This window comes from Mercenaria mercenaria, chromosome 1, assembly GCF_021730395.1.
Source record: "Mercenaria mercenaria strain notata chromosome 1, MADL_Memer_1, whole genome shotgun sequence".
Lineage (NCBI taxonomy): Eukaryota > Metazoa > Mollusca > Bivalvia > Venerida > Veneridae > Mercenaria > Mercenaria mercenaria.
The window spans coordinates 66,497,951-66,511,589 of NC_069361.1; the positions used below are offsets into that span (position 1 = coordinate 66,497,951).

The 13,639-nt window shown below is 33.9% G+C and overlaps 2 protein-coding genes across 2 annotated transcripts; both read right to left on the minus strand.

Annotated features, from left to right (window-relative positions):
- Positions 1-5,721: 5,721 nt before the first annotated feature.
- On the minus strand, positions 5,722-9,888 carry LOC128555246 (tripartite motif-containing protein 45-like). Its single transcript, XM_053537043.1, has 2 exons — positions 7,452-9,888; positions 5,722-6,241 (listed from the first exon to the last, which is right to left on the minus strand). Exon 1 carries the CDS (start codon positions 8,902-8,904, stop codon positions 7,540-7,542), a length of 1,365 nt encoding a protein of 454 aa, XP_053393018.1. The 5' UTR covers positions 8,905-9,888; the 3' UTR covers positions 5,722-6,241; positions 7,452-7,539.
- Positions 9,442-11,410, minus strand: LOC128559476 (uncharacterized). Its single transcript, XM_053551236.1, has 2 exons — positions 10,772-11,410; positions 9,442-9,465 (listed from the first exon to the last, which is right to left on the minus strand). Exons 1-2 carry the CDS (start codon positions 11,408-11,410, stop codon positions 9,442-9,444), a joined length of 663 nt encoding a protein of 220 aa, XP_053407211.1.
- Between the last annotated feature and the right edge of the window lie 2,229 nt (positions 11,411-13,639).

The following is a 13,639-nucleotide window of genomic DNA, read 5'->3' on the forward strand; positions in this document are numbered from 1 at the left end:
TAGTAAATATACAAACAAATGACGACAACACAAAAATGGGGGAAGAAAAAATGTAAGCATATAATACAATGTTTTTTTCAAGGACGCAAAATACTTCGATAACACAGCGTTGATAAATTTCCACTGCAAATTCTTATTACATTCTTATTTTAATTAGTCTAGACATCGAGTGAGCTACCAGGTATTTTAAACATTTTGGATCACTTCTTGGTATATTATTCCGGGTTCGGCAGTTATCTATTAAGTGAATACATTCAGAGTATTATTTTGTTGACAAAATGTGGTAACTTTCGGTTTTTCATTTTAAACTGTAAATATGTTATAGATCACTTATTGGCCTTTTAATGAATTAAGTTACTGATTTTATTTCGCTACACTCCGTTACTACAAAACCTAAAATAGTATTTTAAACTATTAATCATATATAGAAGTAAATTACAAAAAAAAAATGTGTACTTGGATGGTAATACTATTAACATTACTTGCATGTCATATTTTACCTTTTAACTTTTAATTGTACTTTCACGATATGGAATGTTTATATTTTACTATCACATAATATTCACTTATTGATGAATAATTGACTTGGGAGTTAGGGAGGTGGTGGATGTATATTATTTTGGCACCAACTAAAGGATGTATTATTTTGGCACCAACTAAAATAAAATGAAACTAGTTTTTCTTATAAATATTTGGTTATTACTTCAGATTACGTGTAACACCAATTACTGAACTGCTGGCACACTAGTGTTCGTCTTACTTTTGAAAAAAACCCTTACGTATCGATTTTGATTTCAATGCTTACCTTTAATCAATGATAATGAAAAAGGAAATAAAATACCAGTGCTGATAATTTGGACAAAACATGCACGGTATTTATTTAACTTTCTGCATTTAACATTACTTTACATTTCAAAGAGCAAACAAAAATTTAAAGTGTCAACGCAGCATATGTTTAAACTAAAATATTAAATCTGAATACTATGAAATCATAATGACATTATATTTCGGTTGAGACTAATGTTTTGGACAAATGCACAAAATTGAACATGTTGAATTTAAAAGGAAACATGACAGTTAACATTTAAAAACCACACATTTTTGTGCTCACAAACTCGACATTTGGGGCCTAAATAACGGAATTATGTGCACACGACATCAAACGATTTACATTATTTGTAATTTCAATGGAGCCAAAAACACGGAACACTCGTCTAGTGTGACGTCGATACTACGTCAACGAATAGCAACAAAAATTGATGAAACAACAGAACTAAAACACAAATTAAAAAGCTGAGACTACTTTAAAAGAAATACTAAATGTGCACATCAATAGAACTTTAATGCTGAAGAAAAACATCGATTTATGTTTTCATCAAAACGTGTAAGTACTGAAAAGGTCTCATTTTCTACCTGGTATTTAGATAAAACGTGTCAACAGTCTATAGGTATCATTGTTTATTTTATATATTCATGAAAACTTGTATTATAAACACTTTAAACTTAGGTATTATTTTCTATCTTGTTAAAGTTTGAATCAGTCATCCCGTTCAAGTTTTATACTGAGTCATCTAGAGCCAAAGCTCTAATGAAGTATATGATGCCTGGATGAACTTTGTCACTGTAGATTCTCTAACTTACCTTTGTTCTCTACATATACTTCATCCCTTTGGAGTTTTAAATCTCCAGTAGATCTTAACATTTCATATCAAAGTGCATATGGTACACAGGGTACTTCAGAGGCAAAAATCTTACACAAAATGCTGTTATATGCCTAATGGATAGTTCATTGCTCTGTTTGGAAAGAAAATGGAATTCACTTTTCTACATTTGGGTTGAAACTTATGAACAGGTACGCAAAGTTTCAGTAACCTCACTGTATGATGTTCGGCTGTATATCGAAGATTTTAAGCTGCATTATCTATATCCTCTGCACAGTTTACAGAAGTAAGTTTAAGGCTACCAGATGCAACAACTGAGTGGAGTCCTGCTGAATGCCAGGTAAGAGCTTGAGGGGAACACTGTGGTTATGGTGGACGTTATGTGACGGATCCTAGTGTTGTACAGACATGTGGATACATGAGTTTGGTAGGTAGCCTTCTCTAAAGAATTACCTTCTCTGTACTATCGTTTTAGTTGAACATAGTGTTGCAAACAAATGGTAGGCTGATATTCGGATATTGGATGCATGATAAAAAATATAAAAGAACGAGATAATTTACAGAAACTACCCTTGCAGTATTCCATACTATGTAACAAGCAATTTCTGTACTGATTTCGAAAGAGAAATCTTTATTGTATTGTTTTCGACAAACCTTATTCAGCGTTACCTATTGAGGTAGACCGAGGTCATCAGTCGGAATCCCAAGGACTGCAATGCAACTACACTGTCTTAGATTAGAAGTTAATTCAAGTAAATTACAATTTTCTTGATGTAAAAATTTAAAATATCCAGCAGTCAGATTATTTTCTTTGTTGATGAAATTTGGACATTTCGTATTTATGCAATTATATAATGTTAACAAATTCAATGATGACCACTTATTACTCTTTCCGCAGATTCTCAAAATTGTTTTGCAAATGTTAAAATAACACTTTCGCGTAGCGGTTTTACATAAGTTTCAGAATTATTTTCATTAATGTAGCGCTTTATTGGTGTTGAAACTTAAACTGTATGCTAGGCATCTTTCAGTCAGAGACGTAAATATTTTCCATTTTCAGTGTCCGTTCTATCAACACCTACAACATAACATTTGGATCCCTGTATATCTTCTGTAAGCCATCATATTTCTCTTTGCTGATTAAACCATCTCCAAGCTGCATGTGACCATGATTTAATGTGAAAGTTTATCAAAATGACTGTTGCAATTTGATTGGGTAAATATTTTGCTGCCATTGTCGGTTCTTGGCGTTGCATATCATACGAAATATGGGCAACCAGTTACGCGTTCTGCAACAATATCCTGTTATGTTTATCTTTAACACAGCAGAGTTCATATCACTGAAGCCTGGAGCTCATTCAGACCAGTCCTTTATTATTCTCATTATATCATTACAAAAGAGATTATATCATACTTAGCCAAGACCCCATATTGTTGTACAATATACCTGACTATCAAGCAGGTAATTAAACACTGGAAGGCTAGATATCTTGTTTCTGATGATCATCATCGCCCCTTTCAGTAAGTGTGCCTTTCTTCTCTTAGTCACCATCCTTTCATTTATACCAATATCATCTAGTACTTCTGGTAGTCCCATCGACAAATTTAGATAACAGTCTGGAATTTTAAACATACTGAAATATATTTATGTTTATGTTAACGTCACAGAAGTAATATTTTGAAATAATGATTATTTTGATACGGTTTTTATTGAACTTTTAAGATGCAAACTGCTTCTTTTTGTAACAAAACCAATAGGTTGAGCATACATGGATATTTGAAAGACTTTAAAAATGAATGATGTAGCAAGGTTTTAGCTCACGATGACTCGTTTGTGACGATGAAAAAAAATCATCCTCCGCCTCTGTATGAATCGCCTCTGATTCGTACTTGTGGTGAAGCTGGTAGTTACTTGCGGAGATAAGATTTGTTTTGGTACAGAATCCAGGAATATTTTCTAGGTTAACTGTCCACTGGTACATAGCTGAAGTATTATTGTAAAACCGCGTTAAACTTGAAACAAAACAAATTAGAGAGTAGGTTCATAATTTCATCTCGTTGACAAGCATGGTAGCTTTTCCTTACATGTATACAGTGAACACATGCTGGTCCGATTTCAAAACTATTTCACACTAAAAGAATCTTTTACTGGATGAACTTGTGGATAGTATTTATCATTTAACTGATTTGACGATAATAATTCCTATCCGCACCAATAACTATTATTAGCTTTTTAACTTGAATGAGATTTTGTTTTGTTTTATTTAACGTAACGCCGACGCAATTATAATACAAACTTTTGATACTGTCGGAGGTGGTTCGAATCAGCGACCTTAACTACTCGCCACGGAGCCCCAGCCCCCGTCCCAACCCCCAACCCCACTGAATATAGCATTTTACAACTAATAAAACATATCAACTAAATATAAGACTTCCTTTATCTTTTCATTATTGAAATACTTTATTTCACATCTATATATTTTTCCAACTGGAAGTTATTCTGTCTATCACGTAGCAATAAAATAGAAACAAGTATTGTACTGTACGATTCAAAATGTTTTTACATTTTCTTAAATATATATAGCAACATCCGAAATTTACAGTTCACAAAGTCCAATATTTTCATATTGGTCTCCAGTCCAAAATATCCATTTTTCTTCATATTGAACAGGGCAACTCTTACGATTCATTACAAAGAGTCATTTGGAATTACTTCCCTTGTAAATTACGGCAAAGAAATGCGATTATATGGTTTCGGTACTGAATTAAAGTTGTTTTATCACGGGGAGTAAATGTTGGACAACTGACAGACGTAAATACTGTAAAGATCTCATTTCCTACGTGATATTTATATAAAACGTGTCAACACACAGGTATCATTTTTATCTTATATATTCATGAAAACATGTTGATCTTGTTAAAGTTTTGAATTAGTTATCTAGTTCAAGTTCTAAACTTGAGTCATCTAGAGTGAAAATTCTAATGAAGTATATGCTGCCAGAATGAACTTTGCCACAGTGACTGTATGTATTCTCCATTTGAACTCTGCTTTTTCAATGCCCGTTCTACCAACACCTACAATATAACATTTGGATCCCTGTATATGTCGTTTCATAACTTCTGTTCTTTCTCTTTGCTAATTTAACCATCTCCTGGATGCATGTTGCCATGATTTAATTAGAAATGCCATTATAATGACGATTGCAATTTCATTGGGTAAATAGTTTGCTGTCATTGCTGGTCCTTGGTGTTGCATATTATAAGGAATATGGACACCCAGTTATGCGTTCTTCAACAATATCCTGGTATGTTTATCTTTAGCAGAGTTCATATTTCTCACTGACAGAAAATGGTACACCAGGTCTAAGATGCTGTAGAAGACAATAGTCAGGCGTTGTTGTTCCGTCTTGATCATTAGCAGATCACTGAAGCCTGGAGACCATTCAGACCAGTCCCTTATTATTCTCATATCATTGCAATAGGGATTATCCAATACTGAGCCAAGACTCCATGTTGTTGTCCAATATACCTGACTATCTAGTAGATAATTAAATACTTGAAGGCTACATATCTGGTTCTTGATTATCACCATCGTCTCTTTCGGTCAGTGTGCCCTTCTTCTCTTCGTCACCATCCTTTCATTTAGCTACCTTAGCACAAATTGCATACGATGAACCGTTTGGATCGTTGCATGTCAGTCGTTCGCAAATACCGCAAGTGAAAGTCTTGAGAATCTGTTTGCTGATTTCAAAATAATAATACAGAGACGTTACATTGATAGGTTCTTCAAGTTTAAAATTGCATGGCCCACAGATGAGGTACGGTAAGCTTTCCTTTTAAGGCTATAATGAAATTTGTAAACGGAAAAATCACTCGTTAGTGCGGATTCGTGAAAGATAATGCACGAGACCCCAAATGTCGAGTACATTTATTTACTCTCGAATTATTTCTATGATTTGATGACGTTCAAATTTCAAAGCACCAAATATACATCGAATCTTAATTAGAAGCGTATTTAAACAGGGCGGTATTTTTTTTGTTCGTAAACAGAAATGACGTCGTGACGTTTCAAATGCGAGCAACAACGTACAGTTCAAGTGTTTAGTGAAGCGTTGAGGCTTTTCAGATTTTTTTTGTAAATTGAGATAAATAGTCTCTGTGGTGTGAAATTCCCGTTCACTCAGCACCCAAACGCTCAAATCAAAAACAAACGAAGCAACACCCTTACAGATTACGCCATATACTTTTAATTTTACATTGGTTCTGCAAATGCATTAAGCGAACACACCCTTAAACTATTTTATTTACGTTTATGATAACTGGAAAACAATCGCCTTAAAAGGCAAATCATGTTTCCATCAAGCGAGGCTTTACTAACATCACTTTATTCTGTCCATCCGTCCATGTTCATTCACCTTTACTTCCACTTATTAGAATTTAACGTCGCTTGGAACACTGGTAGATTGTCGGTTTCTTCTCATACGCCGCCCCATAGATATTCACTTAATGGCCAGAAACATAGCATTTTCTTTTCACCAGTTTGTTTTTAGTTCTTTTTGACCACTTTGTTACCATAAGAGCTTAAAAAGAAACAACAAATAGCTATTACATGTAAACGAAAAATATTTTGAGAGAGACGTTTTCTGGCCATGACTGGATCTATATATCGATATACAGTTGTTGTTTTTCACAAAATTTCATTTCCTTTCGGCATAATCATGAAAAGAATACATACAATCAAACCTGTCTATAAAAACTATACTTGGGAGAGCCAAAATGTAGTCTTTATTGGGAGGTGGGAAACAAAACATGTGGTCTTTAGAGCCAGGTGGTCTCTGTACAGAGGTGGTCTTTAACACAGGTTCGACTGTAGTAGTAATTATTAAAGACTGGTCTTCAAATGATGCATGTTACAAACTTTATTGGAGTTAGTCTTTATGATTTCCACGATAAGAGAATCATTCTTTTCATCTAAAAGGCTAATTGAGCCGTGCCACGAGAAAACCAACATAGTGGGTTTGCGACCGGCATGGATCAAGACCAGCCTGCGTTTCCGCGCAGTCTGGTCAGGATCCATGCTATTCGCTAACGGTTTCTCTAATTGCAAAAGGCTTTGAAAGTGAACAGCATGGATCCTGACCAGACTGCGCGGATGCGCAGGCTGGTCTGGATCCATGCTGGTCGCAAAGCCACTATGTTGGTTTTCTCATGGCGCAGCTCAAATGCAGATTTTAGAAACATATTCTAAGAGACATTAAGCATAATGCCTGCAGATAAAATAAATCAAAATGGACATACATAGTACAATGTGCTTCACACAAAATCTCCGCAAAATCCTCTAAATATCGGAATTTTGACTTGGTTTTTACTATATTTCAGTTTTAAAAAGTTATGAAACTACAAGGACACGAAGTAAGCTTTTTACTATCAAGCATTTGTTGATGAACTTTTCAAAGTTTCTTTTTTCGAGATAGGTCCCTTGATTCGTTAGAGCTGTTACTGGTTTACAGCAAAAGTTCAAATCATCTGCTTGAAATATAGAATTCTACTTTCGCTTGCCAAACTTTGAAATCAAGGCTCTGATTGGCTTAGGAAAAGTTCGTCTGAACGTGACCGTTTAACGGCCATCGTCAAGTCCTAAGATATGGCGTTTAAGGAGATGTATTTAATCAAACAGCTGTATATAAATACTACTAAAAGTCTTTATCTATTGAAGGTAAAATACAAAGTGAACATAACATAAAACACGCTTTAACAATCATCAACAAACATTCATACTTATATTCATACCCTTTACCAATTTGTCGATGTCAAAGGACAACGAGTCTGAAATTATACACATTATATGTACATTGACATAGTATATTTCAGTATTTGTCTACATGTATCTCTGAAAACCCACGTTTGGAGCATGCCTTGTGAAGCTTTGATGACCTCTGCGCTGGTGAGAGACAGTTTCTGTTGTGTTCTGTTGTGTCTCAAAACTGGGAAAAGCTGGAAGACCTACATTACTCATGTGGTCAGTCAACGATAACCCCGTTAGGAGAGATTTCATCAAGTTCCCCGCCACAAGATCTTTTCCGGCTAAATATGTTTCCACAATGTTAGCACTTTGGTGCAACTGCTTTAATATGTTCACATGCTGTTCCATTTCATTTCTCATTTTCCTTTCCATCAAATAGACATTCAATTCTTGTCCAAACTTTTCAGTTGCTGATATTTTTTCTTTTGACAGGTTTAAAGAAGCTTTCAACGTTTCAATGTTGTATAACTGGACAGAGACCAACTCTTTCCTCTTAGCATGTGTAAAATTAAATTGGCGTATTATGCTTTCTTCAATTAGGCGATATGCATCGTCCAAATGGAACTTTATACATTTCAGTTCATCTTTAATGCATCTTTCCGATTGATCTAATGCTGCACTATATTCTAATTCGTGTTGAGCTAGCGCTGAAGCGTGTCTTTCTACTTTTTCTACATCAGTATCGATGCGTTTATGACAGCGTGAGGCAGCCACTTCATCTGCAAGAGAAACTATATCGGAACATCTTCTGTGCGTAATTACGGCACATTCATTGCAACACAGTTGATCATGGTCCTTGCACAGATATTTTACTTCTTCCGTTGGGTGGTAATGACATTTTGTAAGTTTGTTTACATAGTCAAAGCTTTTCGTTTCACTCAGATCACCTTTCATGTCAATAACAATATGGCCTGATGTAAACTTATTTTTCGTGTGATGTCTCTTGCAATCTCCACATAGTAGTTCGCTACATTCCCGGCAATACACAGTTGCTGGTACATGTGTTTCATCCCGTAGACAGCCTTTGCATAAGCTTGAGTTGTTATTCACATTAGTTGAATTTATCCGTAATTTGTTTTTTGGGGATTGTTCATTAAACGTTGATGCCGTCTCTCTATCAGGTGTATCGAAATTACCTGGTTGTTCTTCCATCCATATAGTTCTTTCCTTTTGTGCCAGAGTAAGCAATTCATAATTTACTGGAAATCTGGTAACCCAAATGCCAGCTCGCGAAATATTACTTGTGTCTGCTTTCGTATCTACACGACAAAGAGGACAACAAAACTTTTGTCTTTGATCAGTCTTTTCTGCGCATTTAACTAAACATTCATGACAAAATGAATGTGAACAAGGTAAACGTCTTGGTCTTTGATAAATATCCAAACAAACAGAACAACATATTTTTTCCCCTCCCTCAGTCTGTCCTTCAGACGTCGCCATTTATCTTAATGTGCCGAAATATGTTACAATCTACCTATCGAGGGTCGTTCTAAATTTTACCATATAATTCTGTACTACTACGTCCCGTCAAGTCGCGAACTATTTTTGGTTAGAAATCTGTGTTTGTGTTATCTTCTTGTCATAGGCAGACGAAGAATATGTTGCATGAAAACTAGGGACTAGTTTCGCTTCGTATTAAAACTGACATGTGCGTATTTATATTTAAAATTTCATAAAATAAAATTCTACACCACGGATACTTATACAACTGAAAATGAGTAACTGACATTTATCACATTTTGGTAAATCCCTTGTATATTGATTTTAAAGTTTAACTTTAAACTTGTAGATAAGACGAATATCCTCGACATGCATGTTAAGAAAAACAAATTATCTTAACAAAACATTATTCATTTCAGATAGCAAATATGGTCTATGTTAATGCGTTTTGCATTAAGAAAATAAATGTCTAATCTGACTACTGCCTATTACATTATAATTTGTCTGGGACCATTTATTGTAATTTTAGTGGTTGTGTCAAAGCACTAAATTAAATCCCAACTGAAATAGAAATATACGGTTATAAATTTAGTCTTTCCAAATCTCCACGAAAAATCCGTTCTGCTAAAATCTCGTTAAAACATATTGTAAAATGTATTATGATTTGAAAAGAATTTTGGGATTCCTTCAAAGGAACACTTCTTAATATATATCAGAATACAAACACTGAGTCAAATCGAACATATGTTAAAAATGCGTTATCAGCATGTATCTACCAATCTTTGTTTTATGCACATGACAGTTGTATTAAGTGTTCTTGATTTATTTCACTCAAACATTTGACCGTTACACAAATAGATTGAATGATTGTAATATTGTGTAATTTGGGTACAGTTCTTCGACTTGAAAGAGAACAGCCTTTTGAACAAGAGGTTCATAAAATATATTCACTTAGATTCGATTTAAGTGGGTCTTTTACAGCGCTATTCTCACAGTTTATCATAACAAATAAAGTCAAGTTATACCCAGGCAGAAAAACCTGACATGTCGTTCTAATTTGTTGTAATAATTTGTCAGAAGTTAATGTATACATGTCTCGCGAAGATAGTGTTACGTTTAATAAAACTCTTCCAGAACACAAAAACGGATTCGATATGATGTATCATATGTGTATAAGATTTGAAGACCATATCAAATCAACTTTTGAAAAGTTCACTAAAACAATGTAAAAATGATAAACTTTCCACAAGAGTGAATATTTAGCTTTCTGACAAACTAAATCCGTTTTTGTAAAACAATTTCAAATTTACTTCAAAATGAACGTTTAATTGTAACATCACGTATTATGTTAAAGCAGCATAAAAACGGTGGTAATTTTGGTGAGATATGGTATTGGAGCATTAATAACTATTCTCTGCAGTAAGGTATGAATATTTCGACAATAAATGAAATTTAGCTGAAAATTCCAGGAAAACGATACAGTCAAAAACTAAACAATTCACTATAATATAATTGTAAAATACTTTGGGCGATTTTCTTTTGTAACTGGTTTACTATAATATGGTGCACAAATGTAAAAAAGAAATTGAAACTTGCGTGCGTCAAATAAATAAATAATATTAATTTATTCTGAAGCAAGAATGGACAAACACATAAAAATTATCTGCAAGTAAATGGAAATGAATTATTTGAACAAAATAACATTTTATATTAATCTTTTAATATGTTTTAACAATTTCCTATGTAAATTTCCCTTTTGTAAGCCTCCCCTACGCAGGGTGCGTGGTTTACCAGCAGACACATTTTTTACACGATGTTTGAAGGCGGGTAATTGAGGAATATTAAATTTAGATGCAATTTCCTTTACTGAAAGATTCTTCTGTAGACACTTTATCAAATGGTCAGTGATATGGTCTAATCCATCCATAGATATTTCTGTGCAGTTAGATCGTTGATGCAACGATATCAATTCTTGTTCGTGGCGGATCATTTCATCTTTCATATCTCTTTCCATAAGGTAATGATGTAGTTTTTCCCCAAACTCCCGAGACGATGCTATCTTTTCCTTTGAATATTTTAAATCAGCCTCAAACTGTTCATTTAATAAGATCTGATTATCAATCGAGGTTTTTATTCTGTCGCATCTTGTTCTCACTGCTTTAAGTACATTTTCTTCGAAAATACGATACGCATCGTCGAATTGTATCTTTATATAGTGCAACTGATCCTCAATTAGTCTCTCAGATTCATTAGTTGTCACCCTGTGTTGAAATTCATGCATCTTTAAGTCTTCGGCGTGTTTCTCTATTTTTTCCATGTTTTCTACCACAGGTGCTTGCCTTCCTGATTTATCTACACAGTCATCAATTGAAAGTAACTCCTGACATTTTCTGTGATTAACAATTGCACATTCATTGCAACACAGTTGATCATGATCTATGCACAGATATCTTATTTCTTCTGTAGGATGGTTCCTGCATTTTGTGAGTTTCTTTACATATTCCATTCTTTTTGTTTCACTAATATTTCCCGTTGTATTAATCATATTGTGACCAGATGTGAATTTATTGTTTGAATGACACCTTTTGCAGTCTCCACATAGTAATTCTGCGCACTGACAACAGTACACAGTCGCTGATACATGTGTTTCATCCCGCAGACATGATTCGCATAAGCCTGGTTTTGAATTTACTTCAGATGAAACAAATTTCCTTTCTGGCGTACCATGCCAATCATGAGGTGTCGATGTCGGTTTTTTAACAGAAGTATCAAAATTATAATGTTCCTCTACCCTTAATTTCATTCTCTCCCTTTTTGCATGAGTCGAAAAATTCATGATTTACAGGAAATCTAGTAACCCAAATTCCAGCACGTGAAATACCACTTGTGTCAGCTTTCGTGTCTGCACGGCAAAGATGACAGTAGACAGTAAAATCTTGGATTAATTTTAGTCTCTTCTGCACATTTAATAAAACATAAATGACAAAATGAATGTAAACAAGGTAAAGATCTTGGTCTTAAAGAATATCCAGACAAATAGAACAACACAAATTATCCTTCTCTTCCAACGGGTGTCGATCACAGGACGCCATTTAACTTTGTTGTGACGGAATATTCCATACTATTTATAATGAGGGGTGTTGCAAAATTTCACGTGGTATCCAAACCTCCAGATCAAGTTTAAGTAAGGAAGAGAATATAACTTTTTTTCAGTAAACACCCTGCTCGATGGCTAAATAAAGGAAAGTGTGCGTGTACGTAATCTTGATATATAAGGTATAAGACTTAGAGTGTTGAAACTTTGTATTTTTAATTAATTGTTGCGAATCCTGACTACGTGTGATAAGGTCGTCTCAAGATTACAATGCCATCAATCCAACAATTTCAGTGTCGAAAATAAAAGAGACTATTAGATCTAGTACACTTAAGAAACTTAAAACTTGCTCTGTGTATTACATGTAATTGAGAAACTTGTTTCAGAAACATTTTCTTGGTGTTTATTTATTTATCATTTATTGTCTTTTAAGATAAAAACATATAACAATATTTTTTTGTGCAATTTTAAGCATGTCTCAAGCCCTCGAATAGTCTTAAAAAGTCAGTATGACGTAACATGATTAACAATTGGACCAATGTATTAATTAAAGATGTTTGAAAATATTTTTGCGTTGCAAAACTCATTCATCATGTCACGTTGACGAGAATGAAAACGGTGACCTGTTCATGTGGCAAGAGGTTTCTTATATTGCAGTCTTGCATACGTTCAGTTACTCGGCTTAATGTGATGAAATAACGCTAAATCAAAAGATGTTTGAGAAAAGCTTTGGCGCAAATAAATGTCAATAATGATTCTAATGAATATACGCTAAATGTTTGAAAGGTTTGGCAATTTTAAAGAAAATATTGATCATGAGTGTGAAATCGACTTCTACGTTCACCTACATTAATCAAAATTTAAATTTTATAAATACATATTTACATTGATTACAACACAAGCTCCGTGTGTATATGTGACGAAGGTTATACTTCGAATACTACAAAAGAAAGCACCTGATAGGATATAATAGTAATGATAAATGCATACCAAAATATTTGCATACATATAGCAAGAACGTTATACATTTGTATTTTTTATGAATGGATTGTTGTATTTTTACTTTTCTTTAGTGTACAGCTCATTTTTTTCATAGTTTTTCATAACATATAGCCGACAACCGGGAAGATGTTAGGGTACTTTAATGGCGGTAATGAATTATACAGACAATACTTAAAAAGAATTGAGTGTGTGAAAGTTTAGTCTATGTTGCTTGTTATTTATACTTGTCATTGAATATTATCAATCTTCTATAAGATATTGTACAAGCTAATTTTGCAGGAGCAATTTCGTATTGTGCCAGGGTCTTTTTACAAAAGAAGAATGTTTATAAAGACTGTCATTTATTATGTTTATAGAAATAAGAAAGTGTTCCCTTGAATGATTACTTGTTGCGTAAAATAAATAAATGACTGAATGGATTTTCATACCTCCTTTGAGAAGGTTGTGTCTAAAGGCTTACCTGAGGTATCGACAGTCAAACCGGAAACAATACGGTATTTCATCCATCTACAATGAGCTCAAATTTGTGAGAAAAAATATGTAAACGATTATATGGTCATTTTTCTTATTAGAATCTATTATCATTTACGTCTAGTCTTTGGCTATTAAAATACACATATGATTAGGAGAGTCATTTGC